General features: G+C 43.6%; 1 protein-coding gene across 3 annotated transcripts in view; it reads right to left on the bottom strand.

Moving 5' to 3' along the window:
* The window catches only part of Myh10 (myosin heavy chain 10), a 128,958-nt gene extending 105,759 nt beyond the window's left edge, over positions 1-23,199 (bottom strand). The window contains exons 1-2 of one of the 3 annotated variants that reach the window (XM_040748924.1): positions 23,053-23,199; positions 15,741-16,116 (exon numbers count right to left, since the gene is read on the bottom strand). In XM_040748924.1, coding sequence (XP_040604858.1) covers positions 15,741-16,085 — 345 coding nt within the window. In that variant the 5' untranslated portion in view covers positions 16,086-16,116; positions 23,053-23,199. Of the gene's footprint in view, positions 1-15,740; positions 16,117-23,052 lie in introns of those variants that run through there. The other 2 variants (XM_040748925.1, XM_040748923.1) reach the window with 2 other exon arrangements.
* Between the last annotated feature and the right edge of the window lie 456 nt (positions 23,200-23,655).

Below are 23,655 nucleotides of genomic sequence, written 5' to 3'. Positions count from 1 at the left end.
CAAAGGCAAGCTGGGGAGGAAAGGGTTTTCTTTGCTTAATCTTCTACATCGTACCCCATCACTGAAGGAAGTCAGGAATTTTCCAAAACCTGCAGAAGGTATCAAGCCACAAATCCATAAGCACCACAAAGCTAAGCTGAATATACAAAATTAAGTTTACTAGGGACGTCACTGTAAAACTGTTGAAATTCAAAGGTGAGAAACTTAGAACTTGTGCTGGAGTTGGAGAAGAACAGACTTACCTTCAAACTCTAAACTGAGGGCTGGGGAGATGGCTCAGCAGTTCGAGTACCTGCTGCCCTTGCAAACCTGAGCTTGGTTTCCAGCACCCACATGTTGGCTCACAACCATTCTTAACTCCAGTTCCTAGGGATCAAACATGCTCTTCTGATCTAGAGAGCCAGGCACATGTGTAGTTCACATATGCAGTAAAACACTCAACATACATAATAAAAAACCCTAAAGTTTTTAAACTATATGCCTTTTGAAATTGTGTGTGCACGAGCATGCACTGTACACCTGCTCAACTGTGCACCACAGGCATGTGAGAGCCCTGGTAATCTCCAGGAGGCTGTGATGCATGTCATGCCGGTGCTGCAGACAGAATATTGGTCCTCTCAAGAGCAGCAAGTGTTCTTTATTACTGGACCATCTCTCCAGTCCCTAAGCTAAATTCCAAGAAAGATGGAAGGCAAAACACAGTGCCACAAGATCTGTGGTGTCTGCATACTGCCAACAGTTCAGCATCTTAAATGCAGAAAAAGTGAAAAAAAAAACATAAAATAAAGCCAGGTGTGAAATCCCAGCTGGTGGAGGAGCTCTGCTGAAAGTCTGGTACAGCCTAGGCTACAGGACAAGACCCTGTCTCAAGCAAATAGGAAACAGACACTTTCAGACAAATGAAAGACTTCTCTCTCTCTCTCTCTCTCTCTCTCTCTCTCTCTCTCTCTGTGTGTGTGTGTGTGTGTGTGTGTAAGCTAGAGGTTGACATCATGTCTCTCTTAGTCTTTTTTTTCTTGTTGGTTTCTTGAGACAGGGCCTCACTATGAAGCTCTGGCTAGCCTAGAATTTACTATGTGGATCAGGCTGACCTCATACTCATTCATAGAGACCCTTGTTCTTTTTTTTTTTTTTTTTTTTTGGTTTTTACGAGACAGGGTTTCTCTGTATTGTTTCGGAGGCTATCGGTCCAGCCCGGCCTCGAACTCACAGAGATCCGCCTTCCTCTGCCTCCCGAGTGCTGGGATTAAAGGCGTGCACCACCACCGCCCGGCCTATAGAGACCCTTGTTTTTTAATAAGGTAATTTATTTTGCTTCAAAATTTTGTGTATGTGTGTACATGTGTGTCCGTGTGGGTGTCCTCAGAGGCCAGAGGTCAGGTGTCAGATCTCCTTGGAGCTGGAATGACAGGCAGCTGTGAGCTGCCCAATGTGGGTGCTGAGAATTGAACTTAGATCATTAGCAAGTATAGTAAGTGTTCTTAACTGCTGAGCCATCTCTGTGGCCATTCCACCTTATTTATTGAGACAGAATCTCTCCCTGAAGCTGGAATCCACAGATTGGCTAGGTTGGCTATCTAGAAAGTCCAAGGTCCTCCTGATTCCACCCTTCCACTGCTAGGATTACAGGTGTGCATGGGTGCTGGGAATCCAATCACTTTACCTACAAGACCATCTTCTTCTTTTCTCCTTCTTTAAGAATAGACATTCCATTCTCACATGTGCATCTCTGTGATGTACGTGCGTATGTGTGCAGGTGTCCACAGAGGGCAGAATAGGGCATCAGATCCCTCGGAGTTGGAGTTAGAGGCATTTGTGGACTGGGATCCAACCTCTAGCACTCACAACAGAGCAACAATTCCTCTTAACCACTGAACCATCTTTACAGACCACACACACACACACACACACACACACACACACACACACACACACACACACACGCATGCCCTTCCTAAAAAAAGGTGTAAGTTGAGCCAGATACAATAGCACACATATGTAATTTCAGCATTCATATCTATGCTACACACAGGGAGACTACCTCAAAAAACTTTTTAAAAATCAAAACAACAAACTAAGAAGTATTTTAAAGAATGAAAATTAATAGAAAGAATAAACAAATAAAACTAACAAATATTGACTACTAGAACGTAATATGTGCTTTGTAGATTTTAAAATATGGAAAATTAAAATAACCAACAATAACTTAAGCTGAGAGGGAAGAACACAGCTATCAAAGTGCCCCCAGGGACTTACCTGTGACTCAGTAAGAGTTCTACTTTGTGTAAATCATTTCTCAGCCCTTTGGCTAAGATCATGTGTCACATCATTCTTTAGTGGGCCGAGAATATAAGTAAGAATGCATAACCACTAAAAAGAAAACTACAGAGAAGTAGCTGGAGAAATGGCTAAGCAGTCTCGACCACTGGCTGCTCCTGCACAGGACTAGGATCCAGTTCCCAACACCCAGAGTGGCTCACAACCATCTGTAACTCTAGTTCCAAGGGATCCAATGCCTTCTTCTGGTCTCCACGAACACCAGGGACACACTGGATATAGATTCACACATACAGGCAGAACACACACACACAAAAAGAAGTCCTCCTCCCCCATATGAGATGTGGAAAAAAATAAAACAATGAACAACACCCCTTAGAGGGGTACACAGCGGAGGAAAGCGGAGGGTAGTATAAAAGAAGGGAAGACAATAGAATGTTTGACATACAAGCATGAGGACCTGAGTTCAAGCCCCAACAGTCATATAAAGACAAAAAGCACGCTTGTATTTCTAGCACTGGGGAAGTGAAAGACAGAAGGATCCCTGGAGCTTGCTGGCCAACCATTCTAGCTTAATCTGTGAGTCCCAGGTGCCAGTGAGAATCTATCTCAAATACAAGATGAAGGGCCAGCAAGATGGCTCTGCATGTAAAGGTGACTTTCAACAAGATGAGCTTGGTCCCTGGGTCCCATACTGTGGAGACCAAATCTTGCCAAGCTGTCTTCAATTCTCCACAAGTGTACACACACACACACACACACACACACACACACACACACACACACAGAGTAAACAAGTTAGACGGTGGATTAGATGGTACATATTGGTCATTATATTCCAGGTATATAAATAAAATAGTGTCAGACTGTTGATAAGCAGCCTACTGCAGCCTGTCCACATTACTTCAATTTCTCATTCTTCTTGCTAAAATCTGTTGATCAATTCCTAATCCATTACTGAGTAAGTTATAAATTCCCACCCTAAAATAAAGAAATAAAGATGGTAAGATTCAGGAAACCTGGTATAATGACGCACAGCTGCCACTCCTTTGAGCTGGAGGGACAGGAGGAACTCAAGGCTGTCCTGGGCTACACAGTAAGACCATGTCTCAAAAGATCCAGACAGAATATTGTCAGACTTGGAACAAAAATAACAACTACAAATAGTTTCTAGGAGACATATCTTCAGTCTAAGGACAAAAAGATGCTGAAAGAGTAGGAAACAATGAATCATTTGAATACTAGGGCTAGGGTGATGGTTTGGCAGGCAAGGGCACAATAACCTGAATTGAAATCCCCAGAACTCAAGGAAAGAGGTAGGTGTGTGTGACCGAGGGCACTGTAACAGCACTGCTGGGGCGGAGACAGCTGGCCTCCACATGCAAGCACACACACGCGCTCACTGGCTGTCAGCCGGGCTCCAGGCTCAGTAAGACACCCTGTGTGATGAGAAACAGACGGAGAGTGGCAGAGCAGGACACCCTGTATCCTTCACCAGCATGCATGCATGCGTGCATGCATGCATACATACATACATATGCATACATATATTTGAATACAAACAGAGTACTAATGTTGAAGTCACTAAAAACAAAGACCACTTCATGATGATTCACCAAAAAGTTATAAAACTTCTACATCTCTATATACATGTTAACAGCGTGAGCGGGGGTTGACAGAACTAAAAAGAGAAAATTTTCTCTCAGTAACTAACAGAAAAGCAGATTTAAAAAGGAGAAAATCAGCCAGGCAGTGATGACCCACACCTTTAATCCCAGCAATGGAGAGGCGGAGGCAGGAGGCAGGAGGCAGGAGGCAGGAGGCAGGAGGCAGGATTTGAAAGCTCACCTTCTCCCACCCAAGTGACCAAACAATACAAACTATGGAGTTATCAAAGTCTCAGCTCTTTTAGGACATACTGCCTAATTATGCAGGTTTATGTTGAAATAACAAAGTAAGCCTGAAATTAAGTAATTCATTTCTAAATAGCCCATGGAATAAAAAAAGACATCCTCATTATTCTTAATGGAATGGTAAATCAGCATAATAAAACTTACAGAATACTGTCAAAGCAATATAATGACATGTATAGCTTTTAAAGCATATATTAGAAAATGACTACTAAAAAATAAGTCAATTCGGTATTTACGGCAGAATCTACAGAATGAACAAATTAATCCACAGAAAGTGAAAGCAACTGTGTTTAAAGTAGATAAGGAGGCAGACACATAGGAAGAATTAATAGAAAGGACAACAAATCAAATGTCTAGATTTGAACCTCTGGTGAGAGTCACTTTAAAAAATAGAAAAAATTACTAATATCAAGAATGAAGGGCCAGGAATACAGCCCAGAAGCAGAATGCCTGCCTAGTGTGTATGACGACCCTGTGCTCCTTAGTCTAGTCCCAATATTGGAGAAAAACAGAAGGAGAAGGGAGAGGAGAGAAATTACTAAAGTTAAAAGCTCTCCACAAGAAAATATTACAAGCATTCACATCAATAAATTTAAGTGCCCATAAACTGGACAAACTTCTAGGGAAACGTAATTATCAAATGAAACGAAGTAGAAGTCTGGGAAGCTCCAGATCTATCATAGAAAAAACAAACAAAAAACCCAAACCTATCCCTAAGGAAAAACCCCATCATCATTTTTTTTTTTTTTTTGGTTTTTCAAGACAGGGTTTCTCTGTATTGTTTTGGAGGCTGGCCTCGAACTCACTCTGTAGACCAGGCTGGCCTCGAACTCACAGAGATCCGCCTGCCTCTGCCTCCCGAGTGCTGGGATTAAAGGCGTGCGCCACCAATGCCCGGCTCCCCATCATCATTTTTAAATGAACTGAGTCCTGTGGTGGTTTGAAAGAAAATGACCCCCCAAAGAGAGTGGCATTCTTAGAAGGTGTGGCCTTGTTGGAGGAAGTGTATCACTGCGGGGTGGGTTTTGGGTCGCTTTTCTCAAGCTTCACTCACTGTGACAATCAGTCAACTTCCTGTTGCCTGAAAGATGTAGCACTCTCAGCTCCAGCACCACATCTGCCTGCACTGCACACCACCATGCTCCCCGCCATGATGATAATGGACGGAACCTCTAAAACTGCAATTAAATGGTTCTCTTGTAAGAGTTGCCGTTGCCGTCGTCATGGTGTCTCTTCACAGCAATGAAAACCCTAAGTAAGGCAAGTCCTGTTTGAACTCTTTTATACAAAAAGAGGAAGCAGCCCCAGTTCATCTCATAAAACCAGCATAGATTCTGGTGTGCTGAGGACGGACCTGGAGCCCTCCTTGCAGGAGCTACATAAGCAGTTCAATCTTAACAGCAAAATATGACAAGACTATTTCCACTGTGGAATAATCCTTTTGTTCACTGTGAAAATGTATTACTCAAATTGGTTAGTAAAGAGTTGATTGCCAATGGCTAGGTAGGATTTTAGGGGCAGAGAGAATGCTGGGAAGAAGGGCGGAGTCTCCAGAATCTTAAGCCAGACAAGGAAGAAGCAACAAGTTCATAAATGACGCTAACGAGTCTTGGAGCAGCACATAGATTAATAGAAATGGGTTAATTTAAGTTGTAAAAGCTGTCTGGAGAGCAGCCTAAGCTATCAGCCATGCAGGTATAATTAATAGTAAGTCTCTGAGTGGCTATTTATAAATGGCTAGTGGGACGGAAAAGCCCACATGCATATTACAGAAGAGGAAAACTGAGTTATTCTCACTCATGAAGATACACACACATGGCATAAATATTAGCTAGGAAAGTGAGAAAGAAAAGCAGGGAGAGGACATAAGAACCTTTGGTCCTGGCGAGGTTATTTAACATTCTGAAATACATAACAAATAACAAAAAAATTCAGACTATTATGTCATTGGCAATAGAAAAATATTTGCTAAGTTAAAACTCAATCAAGATTTTTTTAAAAATCAACTATTTGGGATAGAAACTAAGAATAGAAAGTAATTTTCCTTAGGTTGACAAAGAGTATGTCTGTTTTGAAACAGGGTCTCATTGTGTATCTGGCTGACCTAAAACTCAGATGTTTGCCTGAGTCAGTGCTGAGATTAAATGTGTGCCCCACCACGCCCAGCTACAGATGTCATTCTTAATTTTGAAATCTTGAAAGCTTCCACTGAGATATGAAACTATACTCTTAAAAAATGTCTCCTATCACTTCTATTAAAAAATATTATACCAGGGGTCCTAGATAGTATAATAAAGCAGGCAGAAGAAATGTGTGAGAATTGGAAAGAAGAAACAAAACTATCATTTACAGATAATGAATGTGTTCACAGAAAATGCACAAGAATCTTCAGGGAACTATCATAAAACTCAGCAAGGCCACTGAATACAAAGTCAGTATATAAAAATTAATCATAGAACAGAGTATTTCTATATAATGGCAGTAATTATGAACATATCATAATATGTTCACATTATCAAAAAGGTAAATGTATCAAAATAGTTTCTTGTCAACTTGACACAAACCAGAGTTATCAGGAAGAGGAAGTTCATTCTTCCATCAGACCGTCTGTGGGCATTTTCTTGATTAATGATTGATGTGGGAGGGCCCAGTCCGCTGTTGGTGAGGCCACCCCCAGCAGGAGGTCCTGGGTTGTATAAGAAAGCCGGCTGAGCAAGCCCTAAGCAAGCCAGTAAGCTGTGTTCCTTCGTGGCCTCTGCATCAGCTCCTGCCTTTAAGTTCCTGCCCTGACTTCCCTTCAGATGGACTGTGAAAGCCAAATAAACCCTTTCCTACCAAAGTTGTTTTGCTCATGATGTTTTATCACAACAGAAACCCAAGCTAAGATACTATTTAAACAGTAACTAGAAAAATAAATCCAAATACTCAAAAAAAAAAAATACAGGCATAGGAGCTGGAGAGATGGCTCAGAAGTTAAGAGCACTGGCACCTGGTTTTGTTCTGTATGCACTTACATGGCCACTCACAACCATCTGTAAATAGTTACAGGGGGTCTGATGCCCTCTTCTGGCCTCATTGGGCACCAGGCACACACATGGTACACAGACATGCAGGCAAAACACTCAGACACAATTAAGATAAAAAATAATAAAAGATGCTTTTTAAAAAAAATGAACATAGCTTTTACAAAGAAAATTATAAATAGAAAAAATTTAAAAATAAATGAGTTTATTAGGAATTAAGGTTATTTTTGTAAATATCTAATTTCTTCCCTAAATTGGTTTGTAAAAATCACATTAAAATTTTAACAGGGTTTGATGCAGCATGTTTGTAAAAAATGACAAGTGACACTAAAATTATATTGAAATGAGAAGGCCCTTCCAACCATAAACAATTGTTACAATCTAAAATGAGAGGGCCACTGGTCAGTGGTGGACTCTTTAATCCCAGCACACCCAGGCAGAGGCAGGAGTAAGGTCCAGGTCAGCCAGGGCTACAAAATGAGACCCATCTCAGGAGGGGAGGGGAGTTGCTACACTGAATAAAACAAATTGTGATGTTATACCTGACATGACAAAAAGACACATCATACAGTGGAGAAGAAACTGTTTCTGTGATTGGCGCTTTATTCATCAGACAACCATGTCCTTACTTCTCAGACCACCCACAAAATTCAATTCTGGGTGAAATTCAAGATGACCCCCTGAAAAGTATCATCATGTTCCCTTCTCTGGTTTTAAACAGTTTTGCCAATGGCAAGCATCACAAGGGGATTGAGAATAGAGGTCAGGGAATTTACTCCCCAGGGTCCCTCCCAGCCAGTTTTCATGAACTGCCTGAATCCCTGTGTCAGGCAGCTTGTCATGAGCCCGCTTCCCACAGACAAGTAAGGACGCCCCTCAGATCACATATATAACAGGGCTCTGGAGTGGCTGGCACTAAGACACTGGGTGACTCCTTGATGCTTTATAAACACCCCTCAGGCATCTGTTAGCCTTCCACAGGTTAGATTCTCTAAGGACCAGCTGGAACAGGGCATTCATTACCTACATGAGTAATAGATATGCATATCCTATCACCCTAGAATTCTCCACTCCATGTACAGTTAGGTACACAAGCAAGGCCAATTATTAAAGTTCATGCTGGTACCACACTAGAAAAGGGAATATGGAAAAACAGTTCAGTAGATAAATATGGCAGGTCAAAAATCTTATAGTATAAGAAAACTGGCCATGGAGGTTCATGTGGGTATAATCTTGGGAGGCTGAAGCAGGAGGAGTCATGAGTTTGAGCCAAGCCTGAGCTACACAGTGAATGACATCTTGTCTCAAAAGCAAAAAACAAACAAAAAAACTTACAATGGAATACTACTTCCAATGATTCTATGAACTATTCAAACTTTTTATTTTAGAGGCTTTTTATGCTTAGAAATTATTAATTAACATAGCATGTATATATTAGACATGCTATATATCCTATGTACTTTATATGTATATATATTAAATATATGTATAGAGTAAACATGCAGTTTTTTATATGCACATTTAAAACAATAATAATATCATATGTTAATGTAAATAACATTTATTTGGTTTTTCGAGACGGGGTTTCTCTGTGTAACAGCCCTGGCTGTCCTGGAACTCCATTTGTAGACCACACAAAGCTCTGCCTGCTTCTGCCTCCCCAGTGCTGGGGATTAAAGGTGTGAGCTACCACTGCCAGGCGTAGATAATATTTCTTGTTAAAAGAAAACCATTTTGTTTTCCAAAACAAAATGAGATGGGCACATTTTCAGTATTTTTACAGTCTTTACTGCATGGCTTCACAATGCAGTTTAGTTTCACATCTATCTCTGTATTTAATCTCCTGTGATTTGTTGTTTTGCTGAAACACATGAAGAAAATCAGACTTGCACATATAGTTGGCCAGCAAAAAGGAATAATTTAACCTCCTTTTCGGTTTTCTTTATTATTATTATTGTGTGCATGACGTGTGTTATGTGGGCCGCACTGCTTTCATGAAAGTCAAAGGACAACTCCGTGGTGCCAATTCTCTCCTTGCATCCTGGCAAGAACTTGGGACCAAATTTATGTTGCCAGGCTTGAATAACAAGTGCCTTGACCTGATAAGTCATCTCACTGGCCCTAGTTTTTATTCTTTGATATTTTCCAGTGCTGGGTCCAGAATCCAGGACCTTGTGCTTGCTAGGAAAGTACTCCACTAATGAGCTAAAGCCCTACCCCTCTAACAACTTTTTTTAGATAACTGAGGCTATTCCTTTGAAACTATCAGCTGAGCAAATAACAATTGCTAGGCATGGCGGCACCTAGCATTTGGGAGGCAGGGCAGGCAGATCTCTGAGTTCAAGGACATCTAGGGCTACATGATGAGACCCGTCTTTAAAAAAAAAGCAATGTCTTATCTGTATTCTTATCTGAGAACTTAGACTGTTATATTTGATCTTAATGTTGAACCTTTACCATGCAATTTTATAATATCACAAAGACTTCATTTAGAAAAATATGAGTTGTTCAATCATCCAAGTCTTTTATAATATATTATTTCCCTATGTGACAGGAAAAAAAAATTAGGAGGGAGAGGGGAAAATGCTCAGTGGTAGAATACTTGCCTAGCATGCACAAGGCCGTGCTTAATCTCCAGTACTGCATTAATAATTATAACACACTCATATAACGTACATATGTGTGTATATCTATGTGATATATATAATACACACATATAGACATACATATATATATATACACATACATACATATATATTTCATTACTATCACATAGAGTGATTTTTAAGTCTGGACAAGCTGTTAGGTGGTAGATTTCTTCCAAACCTAATCTTCACAAAGATAATCAAATTTTAACCACTAGATGTGGTGGCACATGCCTGTAATCCCAACACTAAGGAAGTCGAGGCAGGAGGATCATGACTTCAGTCCAATCTTGGTTACGTATCTGTGTCTGTATTTTATCTACTGTGATTACGCTGTAGCACATATTACCTGAGCACATAAAGGAAATCAGACTCACAGATACTTGGTTGGGAAAGAGGTAACTAACTGTCTCAACAAAACAAGAACAATTACAAAACCCCCAAATTCTACTATTGACAACTAAACACCACCAGCTTTCTTTCTTTCGTTCTTTCTTTCATTCTTTCTTTCGTTCTTTCTTTCTTTCTTCCAAGTAACAGCTTCACTTTAGTTTTAAGAAAATGTCTGCCAACTACCCCTGCGTAAGCAACCACAATTTACCTCTCAATCCTTCCATCACATAAAAAATGAAGCCCATGAAAAAGTAGCAAGTGTAGCTTATAATTCAGATTACAACACACATGCTGTTCATCGGGCAGCCTCATATGTCCCTACACAGCAGAAGCGCTAATGCATATTCAGCGCTTCACACAGGATGATACTAAGATGTATTCTCAAGGGTTGAGATATAATAAAATCAATCATTTTTCCTGCTCTGTCAAGGACATTCTCAAGTAAAACTGGATTCATTTTTTTTAACTACCCACAAAGCTCAGTGAAGGGAAAAAACACTGTGAACACAGTATGCAGTCACTACCTTTACCCATGAGAAGGTGTCATAAGCTTTCATCATTGCTGCCTTTGGGCCATACAGACGTCAACGGGGAAGGGAAAATGACAGAATAATTATGAAAGTGGTTTTGACCTCTCAGTCCCCTGTAAAGGATTTAAGGAAATCATAGTGACCACACTATGAAAACTACTGAACTACAACACAGAACAGTGTGGCTCCACCTCTAAAATGTAATACCAAGCAAACAAAAACCACAGACACTGCATAGACTCATTTACATGAAAACATAAAACCAGGTGCATATTATAAGCTAATAAAACACACTGGGAGTTTTTAACACATTTCTCTCATAACTGACACATGGTTTGGTTTTGTTTGAGACCAGGACTCTTACTGGCCTGGAGCCCAGAAAGTAGGCCAGGTATGCTGGTCAGTAAGCCCCTGGTCTATATGTGCCACCATGCCTGTTTTTTTTATGTGGGTTCTGGAGGCGGAACTCAGGTCCTCATACTGGTGTGGCAAACACTTACTGACTGAACTGTCTCCCCAGCCTCAGACTATAAAGTTTAAACAGTACAATTAAAAGCCTGACCTAGTGGCCATATACAGACCTGTACACCAAATAATAAAAGACTATATACAATCTTTACAAACATACAGAATACTCCCCAAACTGAGAGTATATTTACAGAAAAGAATTTTCAATAAAAGTAAGGATCTAGCTATTATTTTTTAAAAATCAATAGCAAAAAGCTAACTAAGACTCACTCTTGAAATTAAGCATGGTGGCACATGTCTGTAATCCCGGGACCTGAGAGGTGGAGCAGGAGGATCACGAGTTCTAGATTGGCTTTTGTTACACGATGAGTTTGAGGCTAAGCTGGTCAACAAAAACCCTGCCCTGCCTTCAAAAGCCAAAAAACTGGGGCTGAGGGGACAGCTCAGTCGGCAAAGAGCTTGCCGTAGAAGAATGAGTTCAGACCCCTAACACACTCACATTAAAAAGTTAGATATGGTAGGACGCATATCCAATCCCAGGGCTGGAGACAGAAGATCCCTGGAGGTTACTGACTAGCCAGTCTGGTCAAATTGATGAGCTCCAGGTTTAGTGAGAGACCCTGTCTCAAAGAATAATGTAAATGGGGGCTGGAAAGATGGCTCAGTGGCTAAGAGCATTTAACTGCTCTTGCAAAGGATCTGGGTTCAGTTCCCAGCACCCACACATCAGCTCACAACCACCTATAACTCCAACTGTCTTCTGGCAGCCACAGGCAAACAGGCAGGCATGCACAGAGCATACATACATACAAAACGCTCATACATATAAAATATAAATATTTTTTAAAAAATAAGGTAAAAAGTGATTAAGATACCTGATGTTAACCTCTAGCCTTCAGTCACACATGTGCATGCGCACATACATGAACATGTACATATAACACACACAAATAAAAAACAGGAAAAACAAAAACAACAACCAAAACCCCAGCCTGTGGTCCAAGTACTCAGGAAGCAGAGGCAGGAGAATTGTTGCAATTTGAGACCAGCCTGATCTATGTAAGGAGCTCCAGAGACCAGCAAAGGGCTACCTACACAAGGATATCCTGCCTCAGAAATACCAGAAACAAAGCAAGCAAACCAAACAAAAGCAGGTGGGGCGGAGTAGAAATGTTAAAACCACAACTCCATTGGTCCAAAGATGGAAGAAGTCAGCAGAAATTAGAAAGTACTTAAAAGTGAGTAACAAGACATGGCGTCCCAAATCTGTGAGGTGAGGTGAAGCAGTACTGAAGAGATCCTGACAGTTTTATGTGGTTTTTGTAGGAGGGAAGATGAAAATTAGTGATCTGAGAATTTGGCTATTAGGGAGAATAAGTCCAAAGAAAAGAACACACTAAGCCTACTAGCAGTCAAGCCTGTCTGAAGGAAGCTGTTTTATCTTACCACACAACATGGCCAAAGCACAGCCTATCTGTCTCTATCATGGCACTTCAACTGACGGTTTCAACTACCAGTTCATTCCAAACACGTACAGCAAGTGCAGTGGCAGAGCTCTCCCAGCCCCACTGTCAACTACTCCAAGAAGAAATTTGGGTGGAAACCTTTCTCCATCTTCCCTAAACTCTGCTGTGAAGTTAACACTTCAAGAAAAAACTTAAATTGCCCTTTTTTCTATACAGACCTAGAAGCCATGATCTGAAAAGACACTCAGAAATTGACTTAGACTGTCCCCAAGTTAGGATGCAGGAAAAAATACACACACACACATACACACACACACACACACACCAGCTGCAAAGACTTTGAATTATCATGAGGAATGTTTATAAATTTCATGAATGTATATGCACTTGTGTGCGTGTGCAAAGGCCAGAGGATGACCAGGTATCCTCCTCTACTGTTCTCGATTTTATTTTTTAGAGCTATTGATTTTATCTATGTGTATGAACGTTTGCCTGCTCTCTCATGGAACCTGCTCCCTGACTGGCTGCCCCCACCCCGTCCTCCTGGTTCTGCCTTTGATGCTGAGCTCTGAGGCATGGACTGTCACTCCCAGCTTTTATGTGACTGCTGAGGACACATCAAGCACTTTACCCACTATGTCACCTCCTCAGCTGAAATTTCCCTTTGTTCTTTCCCTTGTACCAATGCAATGTTTCTCCCCTTCCATCTCCTTTCTCTCTCCTCCTTGCAGATATCTATAGTGTCCACTGATAGAATTAAGGTAGAGCCTCCTACAGACACAGCCTGGCTCCACACGGATGCCCTTTATCATGTGAGCGTGTGCGTGCTTGCATGTGTGTGTGTGTGTGTGTGTGTGTGTGTGTGTGTGTGTGTGTGTGTAGGTCAGCCGTAGTACTTATTTTTGTTGTTTTTCAAGAAGGGGTTTCTCTCTATAGACCACACTGTCCTCTAACTCATCCTCCTGCCTCTGCCTCCTCTACCCTACCAAGTGCTGTGATTAAAAGCATGAACCACCACCACCGGCTGCACTTATTCTGAGACAGGATCTTTCACTGGGACTTATATCAATTAGGCTTAGATGGGTGGCCAGCAAGCTCTAAAGATCCTCTGTCTCCACCTCCCCAGCGCTGGGACTATGAGCTTTTCTATGGGTTCTGGAACCAAACTTAGGTCCTCATGCTTGTGTGAGCAGGACTTTACGTGAGAGGATATCTTCCCAGGCCCTCTAGTACATCTTAGGTTGTGCCTACGCCACTGCACCAGGCTTCAATTCAAAACTGAGGTGCCTCAGATGTCCAGTGCCCTCAAATGTTCAAAGTCCACATTAGCATCTGACTGCAACGTCCTGAGACACCTTCAGTCTCATGAACTCTGATCTTCAGTGGTATGAAAACCACAGCCCTTGATCATTGTAGTTTGGAGGGGAATGGCCCCGTGCATTCATATATTTGAATGCTTAGTCACAAGGAGTGGAACAGTTTGGGAAGGATTAGAATGAGTGCCATTCAAAAGCCCATGCCAGTTCCAGCTTCCCTTCTCTCTCTGTCTCCCTCCCTCCCTCCCTCCCTCCCCCCTCCCTCCCTCCCTCCCTCCCTCCTTCCCTTCCTCCTTCCCTCCCTCCTTCCCCCCACCCCCTCTGTCTCTCTGTGCATCCTACCTCACAGACAGGAAATGGAAGAGGAGGTGGAGGGGGCTCCAAAACTACTCATTTGTCAGCCTCTCCTCTGCTAGATCCCTTATCAGCAGACTCCAGTCCAAATGCTACCTTGCCAAAGAGCCCTTCGCTGACCCACTGGGGTACCCATTCTGCTTCTAGCCTAGTTTATAACCCTGTTTCATTTCCTTATAGGGACACCTCACAAAAAAGGGCATTTGCTGCGTTGTACCTACACAACATATGTGCTTTGCAATTTTACGTAAATGAACTGGTTTCCACTGACTGAGTTTTGAATTACTTGTGAGGTTCAACTAACTTATTTTTGCATATAAAATCCAACCACCTTTTCCTGATTTCAGGCCATTGCTGTCAACTTTTCTGTCTCTCCCTTCTAAATTGATCCTAGTTTCATCCATGCCACCATTCCACCTTCAGTCACTGTCACCTGCCTGTCATTTCCTCAAACCTATTTTGTCATTCTAGATTTGTACCACTTGTACATCTTGGGCCCAAGGAAACCATGAGAGGGCCCAGGTGCCCTGAAACTAAAGTTACAGCTGGTTGTGAACCAATGTGGGTGCTGGGAGTCAAGCCCTCTAGAAGGGCGGCCAGTATCTCCACCCTTGAATGAAGAGTACTCTCCAGCCCTTGCTACTTTCTGAAACATGGTCTTACTCTTTAGCCAAGACTGGCCTCTAACTCATGGAAATCCTCCTGCCCATCCCTCACCTGCCCAAGTGCTGGAATCACACACATGAACCATGACACTCAGCCTATTCTAGACTCTTTGCAGTATCTAGCGTTCATCCTCTGCGTTACCCTAATTTATTTTCAGCAATTTCTATACAAAGACATGACCAGTGATGGCAACATAAATGCCAACCACAGGACAACCACAGCCTCAATCTTATCCCCAATTGTTTCCTCTGAAAAACCTCAACATTCTTCCTTCCTACTCCCCTTCAACCAAATGAAGCCGTCCTTGCTCTCCCCTGAGACCTCTGAGGCTGGGTCCTTGTCTTTCTACTCTTTGTTGTCTCGTTCCTCCTGTAAATCAACTCTCAACTATCGCTAAATTCCCTGGCCTTTTTGCCACATACTCCCTCACATGTTATCCTCCAGAGCAGCACTTTCAAAGTCTTCAAACACCATCTCATCACATCTAATCACTGACTGAATCACTTAAACTTAGCATTGTTAAAATCTGAAGAAGAGCAGGAACTGTCTAAGCAAAATCTTCCCATCTTTAACAGAAACATAATGTCGAAAAGGTGTGGGAATCTCTATTCCCACGTTATAGCAATGTGTATAATGTAAACTGTACACCTCCCCAGGTTGCCCTCCCAGGGTTATTGAGAACTACTCACGTAGATAAGTCCTGAATAGTAGCGATCTTTCAGATTATGTAAAACAGACGCTTCGTTCAAGCATGTCAGCTCCGCCATGTCCTCCACCTTGGAGAACTTTGGTGGGTTCATCTTCTGAATGTCATCTTTGTTGACCATTGCTTTCTTTCCATTCTCTGCCAGCTCCACCATAACTTCATCGCCCCGTTCTTCCTTGATACTAGCTGCCTCAAAACCATGGCGTTCTGATGGGATCCACACCAGCTTTTTAGCTGTCCAATCAGCTTGAGTGGCAGGGTTGTAGATGACAGCCCTGTCCACAAAGAGATATCTCTCCGGATCCTCCAGTCCAGTCCTCTGGGCCATTGTAAACAGAAGGATCCAAAAGTAATTGCTTCTAGAAGAGAAGGGCAAAATTAGATGCTTATGAAATATAAAATAATTTACAAGTTTGACTTTCTAAGAAGCTTAAAGCAAAACCCTGGATAAACATAAAACATACAGTTAAAGAGCCGAGTATCCCTCCCTCCCCACAGCTACACTACCCCATTTTCCAAGGTAAACTTCAGGGGTAACCACTAATCATGACTCTGGTTGTCTAATGACCACTCCAGATCTGCCCTCAGTTACCAAAGGCAGAGGCAAACAACAAGGTTTCAGTGTGACCTTTTCTCCTTGCTATCTCCTCTCTCACCCTCACCACAAATTAAGTAAGGAGTTTTGAAGGGAAAGGCCAAAGAGGAAAAATAAAACAAAGATACATAATAAAAGGCCCATGGAGTGGTACTGGAATTACTGTGAGTGACCACAGGCCATAGCTACAGACACACTATGATTGCCAGAGAGTACGGTGTCAGGTCCAGGGTGTAGCTCAGTGGCGGAGCATTTGACTGGCATGTACAATGCCACTCGGTTCCGTCCCCAGGGTACAGAAGCAGGAAGAAAGAGACAGACACACACAGTGAAGACTATATGAATGAATTAGAGCTAAATTATGCCTTCCAGTTCAGCTTCAGACAAGACGCAAGGCAATCCCCCTCTAGCCTCACAATGGCCCTTTAATCTGTTACATGGGGACCACAGAAGACAATTACCACCTGGCTTCAAGCAAGCCTTTCAAGTATGTGGTGACACCTATTCAGGTCCCCATCTCTACCCAACACAACTGTTCCTGCTCTGGCATCGCCACCTTCCACTACCCTCACCTGCCAGTGTCCATGTGTTGTACAACAGTTTCCTCTGAGTTTAAAGCATTTCGTCTTTCAGGAAGCTCCTTAAGCAGGAAGGGAAACAACTCAAAATAGCTTCAGGAAATCCCTGAAACTGAGCAGATTCACTAGGCCACTGCCTGCCAGATGCAACAGACCCTCACACAAGCTGAGAAGCAAAGACTCTGAGAGCAGACCAGCTGCCTGGAAGAAGCAGAAGCCAGCTGGGCTGCCTGAAAGAGGTTTAGACCAACTGAAGGACCTGGAAAGGACACTCTTCACCCTATGCAGCTACCCTCAGGCTATGCAGTGTGTTCCAGGTTCCCAGCTTAGTGAGCTGTCACCCATGCTGGGGTGGGCTTTGGGGATGCAGCTGTCTTTGAGTCATTTCTGCTCCTGTAACCCCTCACCCAGTCCTGTAAGTAACTGTAACAAAACTCATTGGTTCACCAAGTTGAACTTTGGTGGTATTTGTACTTTGGTCTGTCATGGGCTTCCTGTCTGAACTGAGTAGACATGTGTGCTGCATATCCAGAGGAAAAGTCTTATAACGCACCATGTCTTCCATTAACAGTGTGGCCCCAAAGCAAACCTAATATTACAGAAATGATCTAACCAGTACATAAGAAAAGAATCATTAGTAACTTAAGCCACATTGAGGAAAGGTCTGCTCTATGACTGTTACAACAGTCAGAGCTCAAAATACAATTGGTTTGTTTAGTGCTTGATGACTATTGGTGCATATGGAGCTAAGCAAATCTCTGGGCATGTCAGGGTAAGGCAACTCTTCTATACTTGGGAATTAGCCTTCTGGATCAAAAGTGACACCTTTCTGATGTCACTTGTCATTCCTTCCTGACAGCATCTTCCTAGAATCAAACATTTCTTGCTATTACTCCAAAGTCCAAGGTATTACAAACTTTACAGGAAGTTTCTAAGACTTCATCCAAATCAACCCAAGAAACCAAGTACTGACTTTGACTCTTATCAAAACTCTTCAACTTCTCAGCTCACCAGAAATATAGGGGAGTCTTGGTAGGTGAGAGGATCAATAAGACATCCTTTGTAGGTTGCATGGAAAAAATCATAAAGTCATCCAAAGTTGTAAATAGGTCATTAACCTTGAGACTATAAATAAACCTCAAGCTCCATGAGCTCCCTGAAATGGTATAAACCATGAAGTACATGTAATGTGTGCATTTGTGCACTATCCTAAGACTGACCACCCATAGCATTCTTCAAATTCTCAAAGGGCTATCTACACCCTGAAGTGAAAAATTAACTGCTGACATTGGACATAGATGCCAGTTCTCTAACCCCTAAAAACAGTTTATTACAGCCAAACAGCCATGATGCTCCAGAAAGCATCTGTTACATGTAATGCATTATAAACCCCTATGCTCTGAAGCAGCAGGTCTCAAACTGTAGCATGCTTTGGCAGCACAAGCAAGGCTTATTAACACACAGATTGCTGGACCCCAGCCCCAGAGTTTCTTATTCGGTAAGCCTGGGGTGAAGCTTAAATTCTGTATTCCACATCCCCCTATTCTTTGTTTCTGTTTTTTTTTTTTTTTTTTTTTTTGAGATAGAATCTCACTATGTAGTTCTGATTGTTCTGGAACTCACTCTGAAGACCAGGCTAGAGATCCACCTGCTTCTGCCTCCTGAGTGCTGGGATTAAAGGTATGCATCACTATACCTAGCTACCCCATCTCTTAAAAAAAAAAAAAAAGAGTATTTTGCCTGCATGTATGTATGTGTACCACATGGAAGCTTGACACCCATGGAGGCTAGAAGAGGGTGTCAGATCCCTTGGAACTAGAGTTAATAGGTGGTTGTGAGCCACTGTATGGTGCTAGAAATCGAACCCAGGTCCTTTGCAAAAACAAGTCTTAGTTGCTAAGCTATCTCTCCAGCCCAAGACTGTGTATTTATATCAGCTGATGATAGTGCTATTGGTCCTGGACCACTTTTGGCAACCACTCTTACGCAGGCCTCTCTCCCATCTACAAATAGAGTTGCTATCCTATTTTATAACTGAAACCCACATTTGCATCTTGGGCAAATACAAGAGAGACGCCAATACAGAAGGTATTTGTGGGCACACATACAGTCAGAAGTATGGTGAGGATTGGTCTTAGCTGGTTAGTAACATGCCTTTCCAGTTTAGACTGCACAGTGGTTAACAAGTGTAGGGGATATCTCAGGAGAATTTGAATTTGAGGGCAAATAATAGGCCACATTTTGGAGGTACATACAGACTCTATTAAAAGTGAAAAAAATCCAATTATAACAAAATTAATTTATCTTATTTTTAGGTGGTTAAACTGCATATATGGCACTTTGAAAAGTATCCTGCTGTCTGTAAGTCTGTGTATATTAATTTACCGTGGGTGTAGAAACCATTTTAGACTTGGAATAACTTGGCAAGTAATTTGTATAGCAGGTCTTGAAAAAAGTAACCTGTGTAGTTTTTTTGTTACTTTATCAAATGTGGACATCTAATTTATTGGTACTTGTTTAAGATGCAGAAACGCTAATTTAATGTAAAAAAAAACTAGTGGATTATGAAATTACAATCACCACAAGCTTCCAGCTTTCTGAAGATAACACACACACACCTTTTTGGTTTTTGAGCCCCAGGCTCAATAGACCCAGCCTTAGAAGTTAGTGTGTAGATGAGGCTGATTTTGAACCCCTAAAGTTTCTGCTTCCACCTCTCAAGTTCTAGGATTACAGATATGCACCACCGTGTCCAACTTCACTTATTTTTTTTAAATGAAGTCAATTCTTTGGGTCTTTAGTTGAGCAGCAGTTACAAATTATTTTCATTTTTAACACTTCCAGATTTTTCTACAACTAAACCCTGTGGAGATGGTTATCTGTCCCTTGCTGGTTGGTCAGTTAGCCTGGTCCCTGGTACATAACAGAGAATCCAGAGCCACCTTACATAAATGGCCCCTGTCTTTGGCTTCCCACAACCAAAAACCTTCCCTCCTGACCCAAATGCTACCCTTTCACACTTTCTTTTCAGGCCAATCTAGCAATTTAATCCTTCCTTCCCCTCAGCCTCCTCGCTGCCCTTCTGGCAGTCTCCTCGACCTACCTAGCTTGCAAGGCTTACTCGAAGGTAGGAGGTGCTCCTGGGGCTGTTTAATTCATAGGGTCTGTGAGGTCAGTAAAGATGCTTCAGTTAGTTTAACTCTTCACCAGTGCTTGCCACGAATACATTGCATTTTTGTGCTACGCTGTACATTTGGCATTAGATCTGATTTAAAACTGGCATTTAACATGTACAACTTGCAAATATTTTGCCTTGCTGAAAGGCTAATATCACAATTTTTAAAACAAATAATCTTGCTATGCATCCCTAATTGCATCCACGCACTATTCTAAAGAGTTACACATATCAAGGCCGTAATCCTCACAAGAGGGGCACAAGGTAGCTCCCATTAATAACTCCATTTCACACATGAAGAATCCAAAGAATGCTGAGAACAGACAAGTAAGGGGCCCAAGGTCACACAGCAGAGGTCACAAGTAGCAGAGGAAGTCTTCAACCCAGAGACCAGCTACAGTGATCAAAGTTGAGTGGGCAGGGAATAAATTTTGAAGGACATGTAGCATCCATATTACTTGTTGCCACAATTTAAAAAATCCTGGGTTAAAGATCATAAGTTCAATAGATGAGCACATTAGCACAATCTGGCATAGACTTTATATTTGGAAGGAAAATGCCTTCATTTAAGAAAGGGGGGAATAAAAGAGAACCTCTGGAGTAGACAGGCATGAAGAGAATTTGGAGGTGTTCTCTGTCACCTGAAGTAGCTGTCTAATTATAATGAAATCCTTTATCAGTGTATATACAAACTTGCCTCCTACAGAGTCAAAGTTCCCATCCCTTGCATTGGATGTAGACAATCAAACTCTGGGGCACCCACCCAGTTCATTTTTTACTTCCAGTGAAATGCTGCCTAGCAAAATTCTCAACTGCCTCCCAACACCCAAGGTAGTGGTGGGCAGAAGAAAACAATTCAATTTTATGATCAGACTGAATACACAAGAACAAATAAAATAATGCCAGTTAGCCACCCCAGAAGATGCTTCTGAAACAGATGAAGTAAATGAGAACTGCCCCAATCTGTGCAATGCTGTCCACTGTGAGGTCACTGGCACGACACGGCTGCATGCATCTCTTAATTTATCGAAATTCTACTTAACTAAACAATCACAGACACAAAGGTAAGACCTGCTATGAAGCCCTGCACTAGCTCCCAAATAATGAAATACTTCCCAAACTTGAATCTTAAACCAGGGATTTTAATTCCCCATATGTGATAACAATGTACATCAAACGCTGAAGCATACAGTCATTCACCCGACAACCGTGCCCTTCAAATTTTCCTCCATCTCACTCTCTGTCCAGTCTCTTCATTGTAATGATTTCCCCAAGGAGCCCAAAAACATAGCCAAGCACTCACAGGTCACATCCTTTTGCTGCAAAAGCGTCTGGTATGTCACACAATTGCACCATATGCTTTCTGCCGATAAGGATGGGGAGAACGGAATTTAAGATACAGAAGTAAGGAGATACATAAAATGGCCACTTTTTCAGAACCGGTGACTGACAGGACATACTTAAGCATCAAAAGCACGAGGCTACAAGAACAGTTAAAATAGAGGCAGGCTGATGAAGGAGGTTAAACAATGAATAGATTATAAAGTTTCCAGAGTCAGATACTATCAGGGATAATTAAACCTAATCCAAAGCATCGTTAGTTCCAATGTTTAATAATAAATAATAAAATCTCAGCATAACCAAAGTATTACATTTAGTATTATTTTATTCAGCAAAAACAGCAGTCTTTGTTCCATCCGCAGTCTGGATCTACCCCGCCTGCTTTTCCCTACCCCACCCCAACCCACCCCACCCCCCTTCCATCCACCGCAGTGATCTTGAAGAGAGCTGCAGAGGCCCCAAGAAACAAGCGATAACGGTCGTAGGCAGACACCCCGTTACCCAAACCTCACCAGCTCGGGTCAGACCGCCGAGTGGCCACCTCCTCCCTAAGGCCCCACTTCCTAGGCAGGCCTGAGTGGGGGCCTCTCGGGTCCCTGGGCCGCATCCGCCCACCACAGGCCCACAAAGCCCCGCCAATGCCACGGGGCTTCAACTTCCCTCCGACCCAATTCCACCTCAATTTTATGGGATCAGGGTGTGACCCCCACAACTGCAGAAGGCCAGTGAGAGATTCTCCGGCGAGCCATTACCAGATCACTTACACAATAAAGCGATCCAGAAGCGAGGGCTGACCCTCCCCCCCCCCCCCCCACCAACCCCCGGCCGCTCCGCTACAACGCGCCCGGGCCACATTTCCCGCCTCGTTCCCCCCAACGGCCCAGGCCTCGCCCGGCGTCCACCTCCCGGTTCCCCACGGTCCCCAGCAAGCGTGGCATGCCGTTTAACTCCTGCCCTCCTTCCCCTCGCCCAGCTCGGGAGCCCCTCGCCCGCCGCACGCTCCCCAGACCACGCAGAGCTTCATCCCACAGGTTCCTAAACCTCACAGATACAGGGTCCGCCTTCTGAGTCCTCGGAGAACCCCTCAGTCGCGCCCGGGGACTAACCCACCATGCAACCCACCCAGGGGCTCTTCCTTCCCCTAGCACCGAGATCACACCCCAGAACTCAGTCCTTTCCTAAGAGGACAGACACGCCGAGCGCCTCCGGCCTCCTACTAAGGCGCTCATCTCCCAACCCCACGCTTCCAGGGATCCAAAGCAACCAGGAGTTGGTCTCCACATTCCCACCCCCAGATCTCCATCCTCATCCTCTCCAAGGACCGTCCCCACGCACACCCCAGACCTGATATCTGCAGGGGTCTCACTCTCAAAACCTCACTGCCTATCCCTCCGGGGGGTGGGGGGGGTCTCTCCATCTCCACACACTGGGGTCCCGTCACCTCCACAAGGTCCGCTCTCCACAGCCCAGCCTGCCTTTTCCAGCGCTCCGTCTCTGTGGTCCACAGTCGCCCGGTCCCCCAACCCGGGTTCTTTTCCTCCTGGTCGCCCAACCGTCCCCGCTCCCGGGGACACTACACTCGGACCCAGGCAACCGCACCTCTCACCTTCAGCCGAAGATGGTGGCGCCAGCGCACGTCCCCAGCAGCGACCACAGATCCAGCGTCTTAGTTCCAAACCCACCGCTGCCTCCGCCGGGCTCCTTTAGCACTGCCGCTCGCGCCTGCCCCACCCACTCCCACCCTCATTGGGCCAGCTCCACGCCCATCACCACCGCCCCCAGACCCACTGGTCGGTTTGCGCGCCCATCTCCCAGGAAAGACGTTAGCAACCCGACCGAAGCTACCTTCCCAAGTCCGGCTCCCTCCACCCACCTGGAATGATGCTCATTGGCTCCCGCTCCCGACCTAGACCCACAGACTACAAATCTCATAGGCTGATCCTCATGCCTGTCAGAGACGCCGGGAGGTGCGGCCGGGCCAGTGGAGGGTGATTGGCTGGCCTGGGGGGGAGATGGACAGCTGAGACTAACTGGGAGCGGGCGATCCCGCGAGGCAGCGGCGCCGACCCTGCCGGGGTGTGCGTGCTGCGCTATTCGGGGCTGGAGGACAGTGGGGCAGGTGTGCCACAGCAAAAGCCCCCGTCTCCCTCCGATCGCGTCTCGCCGTAGCGTGGGGACGCCGCTGCAGCGCATTCGAGCGTTCTGCGGC

Source organism: Mesocricetus auratus, unplaced genomic scaffold (genome assembly GCF_017639785.1).
Source record: "Mesocricetus auratus isolate SY011 unplaced genomic scaffold, BCM_Maur_2.0 Super-Scaffold_100007, whole genome shotgun sequence".
Lineage (NCBI taxonomy): Eukaryota > Metazoa > Chordata > Mammalia > Rodentia > Cricetidae > Mesocricetus > Mesocricetus auratus.
The sequence above is the reverse complement of the archived record's forward strand: the minus strand, read 5'-3'. Positions and strand labels throughout refer to the sequence as shown.